Genomic DNA, 15,495 nt, shown 5'->3' on the forward strand with positions numbered 1-15,495 from the left:
GGCCTATCTTGTGGAAGGGCGTGGCCCTTTCCCCCAGTAATGTCTGAGATAATCTCTTTCAATTCTGGCCCAAAGAGAGTTTTGACTTTGAAAGGGATGTTAAGCAATTTTGTCTTGGATGATACATCCGCTGACCAAGACTTTAGCCAAAGCGCTCTGCGCGCCACAATTGCAAACCCTGAATTTTTCGCCGCTAATCTAGCTAATTGCAAAGCGGCATCTAAAATAAAAGAGTTAGCCAACTTAAGTGCGTGAACTCTGTCCATAACCTCCTCATACGGAGTCTCTCTACTGAGCGACTTTTCTAGTTCCTCGAACCAGAAGCATGCTGCTGTAGTGACAGGAACAATGCACGAAATGGGTTGTAGAAGGTAACCCTGCTGTACAAAAATCTTCTTAAGCAAACCTTCCAATTTTTTATCCATAGGATCTTTGAAAGCACAACTATCCTCAATAGGGATAGTAGTGCGCTTGTTCAGAGTAGAAACTGCCCCCTCGACCTTAGGGATTGTCTGCCATAAGTCCTTTCTGGGGTCGACCATAGGAAATAATTTCTTAAATATAGGTGAGGGAACAAAAGGTATGCCGGGCTTCTCCCACTCCTTATTCACTATGTCCGCCACCCGCTTGGGTATAGGAAAAGCGTTGGGTGCACCGGAACCTCTAGAAACTTGTCCATCTTGCATAGTTTCTCTGGGATGACCAAGTTGTCACAATCATCCAGAGTAGATAACACCTCCTTAAGCAGTGCGCGGAGATGTTCTAATTTAAATTTAAATGTCACAACATCAGGTTCAGCTTGTTGAGAAATTCTTCCTGAATCTGAAATTTCCCCATCTGACAGAACCTCCCTCATGGCCACTTCAGATTGGTGTGAGGGTATGACAGAACAATTATCATCAGCGCCCTCCTGCTCTACAGTGTTTAAAACAGAGCAATCGCGCTTTCTCTGATATGCAGGCATTTTGGATAAAATATTTGCTATGGAGTTATCCATTACAGCCGTCAATTGTTGCATGGCAATAAGCATTGGCGCGCTAGATGTACTAGGGGCCTCCTGCGTGGGCAAAACTGGTGTAGACACAGCAGGGGATGATGTAGTATCATGTCTACTCCCCTCATCTGAGGAATCATCTTGGGCAATTTCATTATCTGTGGCAGTACTGTCCTTACTTTGTTTGGACGCTATGGCACAATTATCACACAATTTTGAGTGGGGAGACACATTGGCTTTCACACATATAGAACATAGCTTATCCGAAGGCACAGACATGTTAAACAGACTTAAACTTGTCAATAAAGCACAAAAAACGTTTTAAAACAAAACCGTTACTGTCTCTTTAAATTTTAAACAGAGCACACTTTATTACTGAATATGTGAAAAAGTATGAAGGAATTGTTCAAAATTTACCAAAATTTCACCACACTGTCTTAAAGCCTTAATAGTACTGTACTGCATGCCAATTTTCAGAGCTTTAACCCTTAAAATAACGGAACCGGAGCCGTTTATCAATTTAACCCCTATACAGTCCCAGCTACAGCCTTTGCTGTGACTTTACCAAGCCCAGAGGGGAATACGATACCAAATGACACCTTCCAGACACTTTTCCAACAACTTTCTGGTCCTCACACATGCATCTGCATGTCTTGCTCTCAAAAACAACTGCGCAGTAATGGCGCGAAAATGAGGCTCAGCCTACAACTGGGAAGGCCCTCTCTGACTGGAAAAGGTGTCTAACACAGTGCCTGCCGTTAAAAAACGTTCCCCAAGTTTATAAGTGTGAATTATCAGCATAAACATGAATAAAATGTCCAAATAAAGCAATCGATTTAGCCCATAAAAGTGTCTACCAGTTTTATAGCCCATATTAAGCCTGTTATTCTGTTTGAAACTAAGAAAAATGGTTTACCGGTCCCCATGAGGGGAAATGACAGCCTTCCAGCATTACACAGTCTTGTTAGAAATATGGCTAGTCATACCTTAAGCAGAAAAGTCTGCTAACTGTTTCCCCCAACTGAAGTTACTTCATCTCAACAGTCCTATGTGTAAACAGCAATCGATTTTAGTTACTGTCTGCTAAAATCATCTTCCTCTCACAAACAGAAATCTTCATCCTTTTCTGTTTCAGAGTAAATAGTACATACCAGCACTATTTTAAAATAACAAACTCTTGATAGTAGAATAAAAAACTACAACTAAACACCACATACTCTTAACCATCTCCGTGGAGATGTTGCCTGTGCAACGGCAAAGAGAATGACTGGGGTGGGCGGAGCCTAGGAGGGACTATATGGCCAGCTTTTGCTGGGACTCTTTGCCATTTCCTGTTGGGGAAGAGATATTTCCCACAAGTAAGGATGACGCCGTGGACCGGACACACCAATGTTGGAGAAAAGTGAACGATTTTTTGTATTTGATCACATTTGGCGGTGAAATGGTGGCATGAAATATACCAAAATTGGCCTAGATCAATACTTTTGGATGTCTACTAAAAAAAATATATACATGTCAATGGATATTCAGGGATTCCTGAAAGATATTAGTGTTCCAATGTAACTAGCGCTAATTTTGAAAAAAAAAAATTGTTTGGAAATAGCAAAGTGCTACTTGTATTTATGGCCCTATAACTTGCAAAAAAAGCAAAGAACATGTAAACATTGGGTATTTCTAAACTCAGGACAAAATTTAGAAACTATTTAGCATGGGTGTTTTTTGGTGGTTGTAAATCTGTAACAGATTTTGGGGGTCTATGTGTGAAAAAGTGTGTGGCAACCCTACTCATAAATAAAACAGGATGAGAACAAAAAAAAAACCACACATACAAAGTAACAAGACTGAATTGAGCAGACTCACATATGCTCTAACTAGATGCAGCTCTACTAATGTCTCCATAGGTATTCAATTGTGTTTTATTAACCTAATTTTATACAATATAAAATACACTATACTTCCTCTAAACTGCATCAATTTGAAACATTTAGTATTAGTCATTTTCATGCCCCATTAATATTTCGGGCACTTAATTTTGCACTTGATCATTATCTGCTTAATGGAGCATGTAATAGGTAACATACTTTCCCCAATGTAAAATCATCATCACAAAGCTTCTCAGTCTTCACAACATCAGAAAGTTCCTTCATTGCAGGAAACAATACATTGTTAAAGAGACACAATAGTGTAATAGAGAACTTTTTATACAACATTCCAATAGAAGCTGCTGATTAATGTGTATGCCCCACGCACAAGTCTGAGTGACAGACATGCAAACACATGATTCATATTTATCAATCAGATTATCCCTATTTTCTGAAATCATAAGCAGGAGTGGGGTACACTCTGCCTGTTTTGGCCCATAAATGTTTGTTCTGAATAAATATAAAGTTTCCTAAACATTTGTGATCATATCAGAAAAAAATATTGTGGTAGCCTAGGAAACATTACTCCAGTATTTCCTAAAGGTATAAACTTATTTCAAAATTAAGAGCAATAGAATTATTGCATAGGCAATTAGCACATCTATGTAAGTATCACCATTTGCATTTCCCCAGAAGTACTCTATATACAGTGTTACCAATGCAGCAGAGGATTCTGGGTAAGATATGCAAATTAGATTTGTTATATCTCAGGCTTTTTAAATTTGCTAGTGTGTTACAATATCAGCTACATTAGTTTTATAGATACCAAAATACTTTTCTCTGGAAGACAATATTAACTGGTTAACTTGTAAAAAAAAATAATAGATGGGATTTTTTTTTTTTTTTTAAAAGTGCACCTCAAAATATTTGTGTATATTGGCACCTCATATAAAATTATCAATGTAATTATACTACAGACATTAAAACTATTTGTTATGGTTCATTTGGAAAGTGCAGATCTACAGCAAACTTTTATAGAACCTACCTTACTGATGCACAATTATATTCAGAAGTTTTTAACCCTTAGATTATATAGTGTGGTGCAATATAACCCCACTTTTTACAACAGTGAACAGCTTAGCAATAGATCAGGGTGACAGAGATTTCAGCAGCCATCTTTATTAAGGCAACACTATCCTCTAATAGCAAAGGATGCTGAATCATTGACCGCTATTACAAAAACAGCAACTTTAGCATCAAGAAATGCATAATCATAAAAGTGGGTCTGATTTTTTTTCTAGGGACAACAAGATTAGACCACCTTGTCTCCAGGGGCAGACAACTTCCTAATGCTTCATTCCAATTTCTGGCTATTAAATGCACAAATAACTATATTTCAGTGGCACAGCATCAGATTTAAGTAAGGGTATAGGGTACCCTTGAGCTGCTATTCTCCCCTCCAGATGGCTCCTTTTGCGTTCTGGCTACCTTGTTTTGGCCATTTACCAAAGCACACATTTTTAGTTCCACTTTTTCCTGGGTCAACAAAAGCTACACCACACATTCTTACTTATGCTTTATCATAGGGGTCGCCAATTGGCCACCTCTGTTGTAAACGATTAATTCAAATACTGTCCCTTGAATGTGTTATGAATTAAAGAAATAGTCTGATCAAAATTATACTTTCATGATTCAGATAGAGAATGCAATTTTAAGCAGCTTTCTAATTTACTCCTATTATCAATTTTTCTTTGTTCTCGTGGTATCTTTATTTGAATGTAAGCGTATGAGCCAGCCCATTGTTGGTACAGCACCTGGGTAGCACTTGCTTGATGGCTACATTTAGACACCAATCAGAAAGTGCTACCCAGGTTCTGAACCAAAGTGGGCCGGCTCCTATGCTTACATTCTTGCTTTTTCAAATAAATATATTAAGAGAATGAAGAAAATTTATAGGAGTAAATTAGAATGTTGCTTAAAATTGCCTGCTCTATCTGAATCATGAAAGTTTAATTTTGACTAAACTATTCCTTTAATGTATTTATAGGAACAGCAAAGATTATGCATTAAAGGCGGACAAATGTGATATTCACAAGAATTGGGGAAAGTCAGAATTTTTTTTTTGTTATTTCACGATTTCTGTTTGCAAATGAGTATTGAACACCACTTTTATCAAATCAACTAATTAACAATGAAAATTAGTTGATTAGTTTGTTCATGAACAAGCAAATCAATTTAGTTTTGTGATATGCTGATTCAGTAATTAGTTGATTATTTAAAAGTGGCATTCATTATTTGCTTCAAAAGTCCTGTAACAAAAATTGCTCACGCCTATCTATACATGCACCCGTACATGAAAGGGAATTCATACACATACTAGAATAAAAAGGAGGTTACATGTCAACAAGAATAAGGGGGAACCGCATAGACATAAATCAGGAATGGAAATGGTGTGTAAATGTGTGTGTGTAATAATAATTTATTTTTCTCATGAATTCATGCTGTATATCAGCAGCTAAGCTTAAACTGCTGATATATAATATGAATTTATAATAAAAAAAAGATTGCAAACTCTAATCATTTACTGCAGAGTACACAAAATTAATCTTAAAAACAGGGGCACTTTAATTCATTAGAATTTTTTAAGAAGCTTCATTTTTAAAATATACCATTTAGTGGTGGTAAACATTGCACTGTTCATCCTCCCGCATCTCATACTTTAGCTGATCGATAACGAATCCGACTTCATCCAATCGCTGTGTGCCCCATTTGGCGTCCAGCTTGTGGGGCACACAATGATTGGATGAAGCTAGATTCGTCATTGATCAGCTAAATGGAGTATGAGATGCAGGTGGAGGAACGGCGCAATGTTTACCATCACTAAATTGTAAATATTTAAAAAATTAAACGTCTACAAATTTTAATGAATTAAAGTGCCCTTGTTTTTAAGATTAATTTTATAAAATTAATCTTAAAACTAAAAAACTAAAAAAATATTGAATTTACAATCACTTTAACAACAATTTAAAAAAAAATCAAGATACAAACATTATTCACTTTTCACTAAATTATAGAAAGTAAAAAAAGGTATCATATAACGTCTAAGTGTTCTTCTATACACTGGTAGCAATCCAAATGAAATCAGTTGTAATATGTAATGAAGGTCCCATATATAGCAATTCCCAGTAGAAGAGCACACAGGCAATACTACAGGGAAGAATGTTAGGGGGATACCATACATAGTATGTAGGAATGAATAGGAAGCCATATGTACAAGAATCATAGAGGGAAGACATATATACAGTATGCTAGAATGCAATTATCACCATACCAAATTAGAGATTAAGTCAGATATAAAAAAGGGAACATAGTTTGCACACAAGAATGAGAAGTCATACAATTAATATTATTTAATTGCAGCCAAACTGATATAATGTATATTAAAGACCAACAATAAAACGTAACTTTTTTGTTTTTTACATGGAGCAAGGTTGAAGAGACTCATATTTCTTATCACACTTTTAACCACTGCACTGGGTACAGAATATTTCTCTTAGAAAAAAAGTTTCCAAAATGTGTAATAAATATGTATTTTAGACCCTCTTGGTCCCTATTTTACCTAACCCATCCCCTAACCACCCTCAGACACTCACAGACCATAGCGGTCACCCCATTGCTAGAAAGGACAGTGCGTTCTTTTTTGAAGCTATTAAATGACAGAAACTGCTGAAGCAGAGGAGCCAAGAGTTTTGGATCAGGGAGTGGCCGGTGGGGTAGTTTGCGGTATGTAAAATAATAGAAAATGCACTTTACATTTAGTCCCCTTTAGGGATACTATAGCAGCTGACATATTTGAAAAGGAAAATAATTGCACTATTTTAACAAGCAATAATTTCCAGGTCATTGAGATACTTACAGTTTCACAAGTGCTTCCTCTCTTTTCTGGCAACCAAACTCCTGGCCAATAAGAATTAGCGAGATCATCAGCTATTTTGTTGGAGGGCCATTTTAATCCAAAGGATGCTGCAGCAGCGGCGGCAGCGGCTAAATTGTATGCATCTTGAGAAATGGGGGCATCCCCAGGGCTGATAATATCATGGTTCATCTTTGGGGAACATTCCCCATTCCGATCCTATAAAAAAAAAAAAAATAATGGCAATGACAATATGCATTAAATAGTTCACAAGGAATACAAATATATATATTTTAAACAAACCAGCTATTCTTAGATCTAAAATCATTAGCTTAAAATGATGTTAAAGTAATTTTCCCTGCATTTGAAAGATGTTATGTTAAAATGTATTATCATTTTCTGTCCTGAATAAATATACTTTTTATATTTACACTTGCAACAAAAATGGGACTAAGAACATGTACAGTGTTCTAGCTCTAAAAGAAAATCTAGCAGCCTTTCTTCCAAAATGAACGTCTGACTGCTAATGTTGCTTGTGCATGTAAAGCCCCGAGCATACTACAGAAGGCTACATGCTCCTGCACTCACGGTTTGCTGCTTTAATTTTTCAGTGCATCTTACTACAAATGATGTAACTGATTAGTAGATAATTGCCCATGACAAATTCCTGCTTTATAAATGATGGTCTAATAGTCTTTATAAGTCACTAATAAATACATAATTATGAAGTATGCAGTCATTTTATTGCTGAAGTTTGTGTAGATATCTGACACTTTGTAAGCAATTACTGCTCTGACAGGCCTTTAGGTGAAATGTTCTGCTTTGCTTTATTTGTGAAATATTAACATGCATTTAAGATCACACAGATTGTTTGTGTTTCCCTATTTGGGGATTAGGACAAAAAATAATGTGCAAATTCTTTCAGCTAAAAACAAGAATCTTTGGTTACAGTGGACAAAATGATACTGATTTTATTCTACTGATAAGTGAAAAGGACATGCTGTTCTAAGGGCAGGTTGACAAGTTATTAATAATATCAATTAATTTGTTTTGCTGCATGGTAAAGTAATAGGGTAAAATATGGTAATATGTACTCTTTTCTTTGTGAATTTAGCCAAAAATTGAGCAATATACCAAATAGAGACTATAGTGGTGTTGTGAATACTTCAGCTCTAAAAAACAGATATAACTTTTCCACCTATAAATGTGATTCACAAACAGCACTTTTTACAAAAATAAATAAATAAATAATATGCCAAAGCTTTGCCACACAAATTAGTATATTCACCTATACGCTCTCAATATAACTTAAAGATACATAAAAGAACAGAAAAGATCTACTGCATTAGAATATTTTTTATTATTGCACTATTGCTTGTTTAGTCCATGCAGCGTTGAATACACTTCTGGGGGCGGAATTATTAAAGTCTATCATACACTGTCGGCATTTAACATTGCACAAGCAGTTCTGGTGAAGGGGGAGGCAAAAGGTACGAAACAGTCTGTCCTGGGATGGTTATGAATCACTGCACTAACCCTAGCTAAGCTTATACGCTGTGTGAACAGTGATGCTTTGACCTAAAGTGAATTTGCTGAAAAGCAGACTTGAAGTAAAAAGGTGTGTCATTGTGAACCTAATTTGCATATCTTACCCATAATCCTTTGCGGCATTGGAAACAATGTAAATCAGAGATTTTCTGTGGGAAAAACAAGCCTTCTGGCCTGTCTAGATTTGTTAATGAACTACACAATGAGTTATTTTCTCTATATTGTGTGTGTAGTGGAGGATTTTAAACTCACCTTTACCTCCCCCTAATTTTAAATGTTGTTGTGTGTATATATATATATATTTATATTTATGAATACAAAGAACATATTCTTGTATGTGAAGAACATTGGAATGTGAATTATTCATATTTTCATGTCGGGCTAGCAACCATGAGAATTTGCAATCGGGTTTGGGAGTTAGTTGTTAGATCTTTTTTCCCCTTTTTTTTCTCCATTGACTTCTATGGGGGAATTCGTGAACGCGCATGCGATATTCTAACTTCAGCTGTTTGCGATTGGGTTAGCGAAGAGCAAACACAGTTTACTTTCAACTCATAATACGAGCGCAACCCGACAATCGCATAAAGCTTACTTCAAGCACAGTTAACACTCCACTCATTATCTAGTCTAAAATATATGACTTAAAAGAAAAAGGTATACATAAAATTAAAATAAGCAAACGTGAAGCATATCAACTAAAATACTGTACTACTATTGCATTTTATTTATATATGCAATTAAAGATATAGCATATTAATATTTACTCTTTTTAAACACATTCATTATAACAGAGTTCTGTGCTTTTACTAAATAAAGGAAAGCTCTTTAAAAGAGTGGTACTGTGCCTTTAACTGGAAATATATTGCTTTTGGACAATTATTGCCAGACAAACAGTAGCATGATTGTGTTAGTTTAACTTGAGTTTAGAAATTGGATTTAGGCCTAACCATTAATTTCTATCATTGTTCTGGCTAAATTATGCAGAACACATTTGTAAGCCTGAACAATGGAAATGCACTTTAGTTAAGGATTATTGTACAACTTGTTGGTTTTAATTAACTCTTTTAACAATTGTTGTCAAAGTCTGGTTGCTCAGAATCATAATGCATCATTTCTTCTACACCACAAGATTCATCTCCTCCCACACAAGTGCTACAGAGGCAATATGGCAAGTACCCAGTACCTGCTACGTAAGGCTCATCCTTCTGCCAGCCAGCCTCAGTGCATCTATGTGCTATAGAGGAACTCAGCTACATTAGAATAAGTGTAATCATTTTTATGGAACAGTTTCATTTATCAAACATCAAGTTGTAATGACACACGTCAAGTTATGATACACACTGAAAGAAAGGTGTTCACATTTATAAATAGGAGTATATCACTGTGTTTAACATATTACTGGGTTTTATTCAGTTTATATTACATCTACTGCATTTTCTCTTGCACTTCAACTTTCTCTACTGCCCCTTAAGGGCCAGATTACAAGTGGAGCGCAAAATATCGCTTTCATGAAAGCGATATTTGCGCTCCACTGTGTAATATCAGCACATGCTAATGTGAGCTGGTATTAGAAGTTTACAGCAATTCAAAAGCTACCTCACTCCCATTCACTTGAGTGCACTTCCAAAGACGGCATCACAACTTCAGCGCATCGAAGGGGGTAGCAGCACAGCGATGGCAGCAACTTTACATATATATATGTATATGATTATATACATATATGTTTATGTGTTAATATGTATATATAAAAATATTAACACATAAATAAATATATATGTATATACAGTTGTGCTTATAAGTTTACATACCCTGGCAGAATTTATGATTTCTTGGCCATTTTTCAGAGAATATGAATGATAACACAAAAACTTTTCTTTCACTCTTGGTTAGTGTTTGGCTGAAGCCATTTATTATCAGTGAACTGTGTTTACTCTTTTTAAATCATAATGACAACAGAAACTACCCAAATGACCCTGATCAAAAAGTTTACATACCCTGGTGATTTTGGCCTGATAACATGCACACAAGTTGACACAAAGGGGTTTGAAAGGCTATTAAAGGTAACCATCCTCACCTGTGATTTGTTTTCTTGTAATTAGTGTGTGTGTATAAAAGGTCAATGAGTTTCTGGACTCCTGACAGACCCTTGCATCTTTCATCCAGTGCTGCACTGATGATTCTGAGTCATGGGGAAAGCAAAACAATTGTCAATGTCAAAGGATCTGCGGGAAAAGGTAGTTGAACTATATAAAAAAGGAAAGAGATATGAAAAGATATCCAAGGAATTGAGAATGCAAATCAGCAGGGTTCAAACTCTAATAAAGAAGTGGAAAATGAGGGGTCCTGTTGAAACCAAACCACGGTCAGGTAGACCAACTAAAATTTCAGCCACAACTGCCAGGAAAATTGTTCGGGATGCAAAGACAAACCCACAAATAACTTCAGGTGAAATACAGAACTCTCTGAAAACGTGGTGTGGCTGTTTCAAGATGCACAATAAGGAGGCACTTGAAGAAAGATGGGCTGCATGGTCGAGTCGCCAAAAGAAAGCCATTACTACACAAATGCCACAAAGTATCCCGCTTACAATACACCAAACAGCACAGAGACAAGCCTCAAACCTTCTGGCACAAAGTTATTTGGAGTGATGAGACCAAAATTGAGCTTTTTGGCCACAACCATAAACGCTACATTTGGAGAGGAGTCAACAAGGCCTATGATTAAAGGTACACCATTCCTACTGTGAAACACGGAGGTGGATCACTGATGTTTTGGGGATGGGTGAGCTACAAAGGCACAGGAAATTTGGTCAGAATTGATGGCAAGATGAATGCAGTATGCTATCAAACAGAACCCCTCATTTTCCACTTCTTGATTAGAGTTTGAACACTGCTGATTTGCATTCTCAATTCCTTGGATATCTTTTAATATCCCTTTCTTGTTTTATACAGTTCAACTACCTTTTTCCCACAGATCCTTTTACAATTCTTTTTCTTTCCCCAATGACTCAGAATCCAGAAACGTCAGTGCAGCACTGGATGAAAGATGCAAAGGTCTGTCAGGAGTCCAGAAACTCATTGACCTTTTATACACACACACTAATTACAAGAAAACAGATCACAGGTGAGGATGGTTACCTTTTATAGCCATTCAAACCCCTTTGTGCCAACTTGTGTGCATGTTATTAGGCCAAAATCACCAGGGTATGTAAACTTTTGATCAGGGTCATTTGGGTAGTTTCTGTTGTCATTATGATTTAAAAAGAGTAAACACAGTTGATTGATAATAAATGGCTTCAGCCAAACACTAACCATGAGTGAAAGAAAAGTTTTTGTGTTATCATTCATATTCTCTGAAAAATGGCCAAGAAATCATAAATTCTGCCAGGGTATGTAAACTTATGAGTACAACTGTAAGTATATACTGTACGTATATATTTACAGGGAACACACAGTTCCCATAGACCACAATGTAAAGGCACTTTTCAGTAACTTTTTTTTCTATCACTTCACTCCCACCAACTTTAGCCCCAAAAACTGCCTAGAGTAATGATTTTAATAAAAAAGAAAGTTGCTGCTATGATCTGATCTGGTTAATTTTATAAGCGCTAATTGCTACCATGAGCTTGCAGTAGCAATAACCACTTATAGCCACTTGTAATGGCGGATTAATTATTCCGCACCTGCAAATGGGCAAATATTCCCATTTGCGTGCGTGCGATAATTTAGCGTTCCACTTCTAATCTATCCCTAAATGTGTAACTACAATCTCAACATACTCAAAGTCTTTGCTAAATATTACATCAAACAGAATGATTCTAGATAAAGTATTTTGATCACATGACTAGGGCTCCACACCTACAGACCTCTGTGGTCAAGCACTGCCTTCTACAGCACTTCAAACCTCTGTAATGGCTCTGTTTGTCCCAATTTCCCTTATGTTAGCCAGTAAGTGCTAATAGATGTTTGCCATAAGAAACTATCTGTGGGCAATTCATGCAAAATTAATGTCGTTGACTGTCAAATGTTTCAGTGCCACAGGGTATTTCAAAATAATGTTATTTAGTAGATACTGGTCATAAATTAGTTTTATCTACTCTAAAAACCATGTTCCTGGATTAGAATATGTGACTTTTGCATTTTAATTCCTCCTAAATGTCAACTGGCAATACTAAACATGCAAATTCATTATACATTATGATTTTTTCCCCCAATAAAATATGAGGAACTATAAATTATAATAGCAGAACATATTCTGTGGCAAGATAAAACAATATTATGCCTGTTAAGAATATTTACAAACAACATGACTAAAATTAGTTTTCATAAGTAGGATCTTCTCATTAAAGAGTCATTCAACTAAAAATTGAATTTCACATTTAGGGCCATATTACAAGCCATTATTCTGCTTCCGTGACCTGGTGCAATCTGTAGCACTCAATCTGGTTTTGTAAGTTGTTTACCAAAGCATTTTTATGTATGTGCTTCATATATTTTGTCACACTATACTTTCAATGGAAAGTGCAAAGTGCTAGAATCCTGCTCATTTTCCACATTTTACAAGTAAAGGTTAAATTGTAGAGCGAGCAAGTTATCTAGCATACTGCATTCTCTTAATGTTTTTCAAAACCTGGTATTAAAGGGACATGCCACCCACATTTTTTTCTTTTATGATTTAGAAAGAGAATGCAATTTTAAACATCTTTCTAATTTACTTATATTATCTCATTTGTTTTATTCTCTTGATATTCTTTGATGAAAAGCATATCTAGATATGCTCAATAGCTGCTGATTGGTTGCTGCACATAGAAGCATAATGTGATTGGCTCACCATGTGCATTGCTTTTTCTTCAAATAAGGATATTTAAAAAATGAAGCAAAATAAATAATGGAAGTAAATTGTAATGTTGTTTAAATTTCTATTCTCTATCTGAATCATAAAAGAAAGATTTTGGGTTTAGTGGCCCTTTAAGTATTTGCGCTATTGTGCTTTTTCTAAATCATGTGACGATAGAATAAAAGGGTTAAAAATAAAAAAGGGTGGAGATGTTGGGGAAGGGTATAGGGTATAAAGGATTTGATTAAGCTGGTGGGAAGGTAAAGGGTCAGGACATGCGTGAGGTCTGTTCCCTAATCTTATATGTATGAATCTAGTTTATATCTATATTTGTTAAATCTAATATGTACAAGTCAACTAATATGGAAAGTGTAAAGAAAATAAACAAACTAAAAACTGCATTGCCTGAGGGCAAGTTGTGTGCTAGAAATCTCATTTTTGCCCTTTATGGAAGAGCATATATAACTAGGAAGGTTTAGCAGTGTGGATATGTCTGGAGTAATATATGAAAGTGTTTAGCAACAATGCTTTTAACAATATTATACACTTTTGAGCACTAGATGGCAGCACACTAGAACAGCTTTCTTCATTTGTACTACCCAACAGGAATAATTTTGTCATATGCCTGGAATCTGCACAGAAAAATGCTCTCCATCCAGGATGATTGACAAGCCACCTCTCATGCAACTGGTTGCACAAGAGCAGGGGGTGGGGCTTCAAATGCATATACCTTGATCACTGCCCGTATAACATAGTCCGTGTTCTCCACAGAAAATGTTGACAGCCAGGTGACATTATGAAGTAGCCGGGTGGGGGCAATGTAATATTTTCTAATATTATATAATTTTCTCTTTTCAAAAGCACAAATTATTTGCATAATGTAACACAAATGTATTTACAGGGATACAAAAACTAAAATTCATACAGCTTATACCATTTTAAAAAAGCTTCCAATTTACTTCTATTATCAAATTTGCTTTGTACCCATGATATTTTGTGTTAAAGAGATACCTAGGTAGGCATCTAGAGCACTATATGGCAGGAAATAGTGCTGTCATCTAGTGCACTTGCAAATGGATAACATTCTTGCAAAATTGTTGCCTTATAGTGCTCCAGAAATTGTGCGGCTCCTAAGCATATGTCTGTGCTTTTCAACAACAAATACCAAGAGAACAAATAAAAATTGATAATAGAAGTAAATTAGAAAGCTGTTTTAAAGGGACAATCTAGTCAGAATGAATTCATGATTCCGATAGGACATGTAATTTTAAACAACTTTCCAATTTACCTTTATCATCAAATTTGCTTTGTTCTCTTGGTATTCTTAGCTCAAAGCAAAACCTAGGTAGGCTCATATGCTAATTTCTAAGCCCTTGAAGGCCGCCTCTTATCTGAATGCATTTGACAGCTTTTCACAGATAGAGGGCATTAGTTCACGTGTGACATATAGATAACACGCTCATAAAGATACCTAGGAGTCGGAACTGACTGGCTAAAAAGCAAGTCTGTCAAAAGCACTGAAATAAGGGGGTAGTCTGCAGAGGCTTAGATACAAGGTAATCACAGAGGTAAAAAGTATATTAATATAACAGAGTTGGTTATGTAAAACTGGGGAATGGGTAATAAAGAGATTAACTATCTTTTTAAACAATAACAATTCTGGAGTAGACTGTCCCTTTAAATTGCATGCTCTAACTCAGTGTTTATCTACCGCGGTCATCAAGTACCCCCAACAGGCCATGTTTTCATTATAGCTGAACTAGAGCACAGGTGAAATAATCAGCTGATGGGTGAGAGCAGGTTAGTAACCATGGTTACTGATCAGCTGATTATCTCATCTGTGCTCAAGTTCAGCTACAATGAAAACATGTCCTGTTGGGGGTACTTGAGGACCGCCGTTGAGAAACACTGCTCTAACCGAATCATGAAAGAAAAAAATTGGGGTTTGTATCCCTTTAATGATAATTTGTGTAATAAAATGTTAGCTTAATATTGGCAAAACAATTTTAGCCGGGTGGTCAGTAAAATCAGCTGGGTGGTGCACCCGCTTAAAAAGGTCCTGGGGAGAACACTGATAGTTACAAACACAGCTGCCATACAGTGTTTAGACACTTGCATGCTCCTCAACATATCTGTATATGCTCTCAAGGAATTAATCTATATTTCAACAAAGTATACCGTAAATTTGATCATAGAAGTTAATTGGAAAGTTTTTGGTTTTTTTTAGTTAAATTGTGCTCTTTACTTGAATAATGAAAGAATAATCCTTTTTTGTCAATGTCCCTTTAATTGCTGATGTACAATATGCTTATATAAAAAATACCTTAATGTTCCTTTAAGTT

General features: G+C 35.9%; 1 protein-coding gene across 2 annotated transcripts in view; it reads right to left on the reverse strand.

Moving 5' to 3' along the window:
- Positions 1 to 15,495, reverse strand: part of BNC2 (basonuclin 2) — a 994,147-nt gene that overhangs the window by 728,858 nt on the left and 249,794 nt on the right. For both annotated transcript variants that reach the window (XM_053702635.1, XM_053702637.1), the window contains exon 2: positions 6,773 to 6,988. In XM_053702635.1, the coding sequence (XP_053558610.1) occupies positions 6,773 to 6,988 (216 nt within the window). The remainder of the gene's footprint in view (positions 1 to 6,772; positions 6,989 to 15,495) is intronic.

The sequence above is a fragment of the Bombina bombina genome, chromosome 2, assembly GCF_027579735.1.
Source record: "Bombina bombina isolate aBomBom1 chromosome 2, aBomBom1.pri, whole genome shotgun sequence".
NCBI classification, from domain to species: Eukaryota; Metazoa; Chordata; class Amphibia; order Anura; family Bombinatoridae; genus Bombina; species Bombina bombina.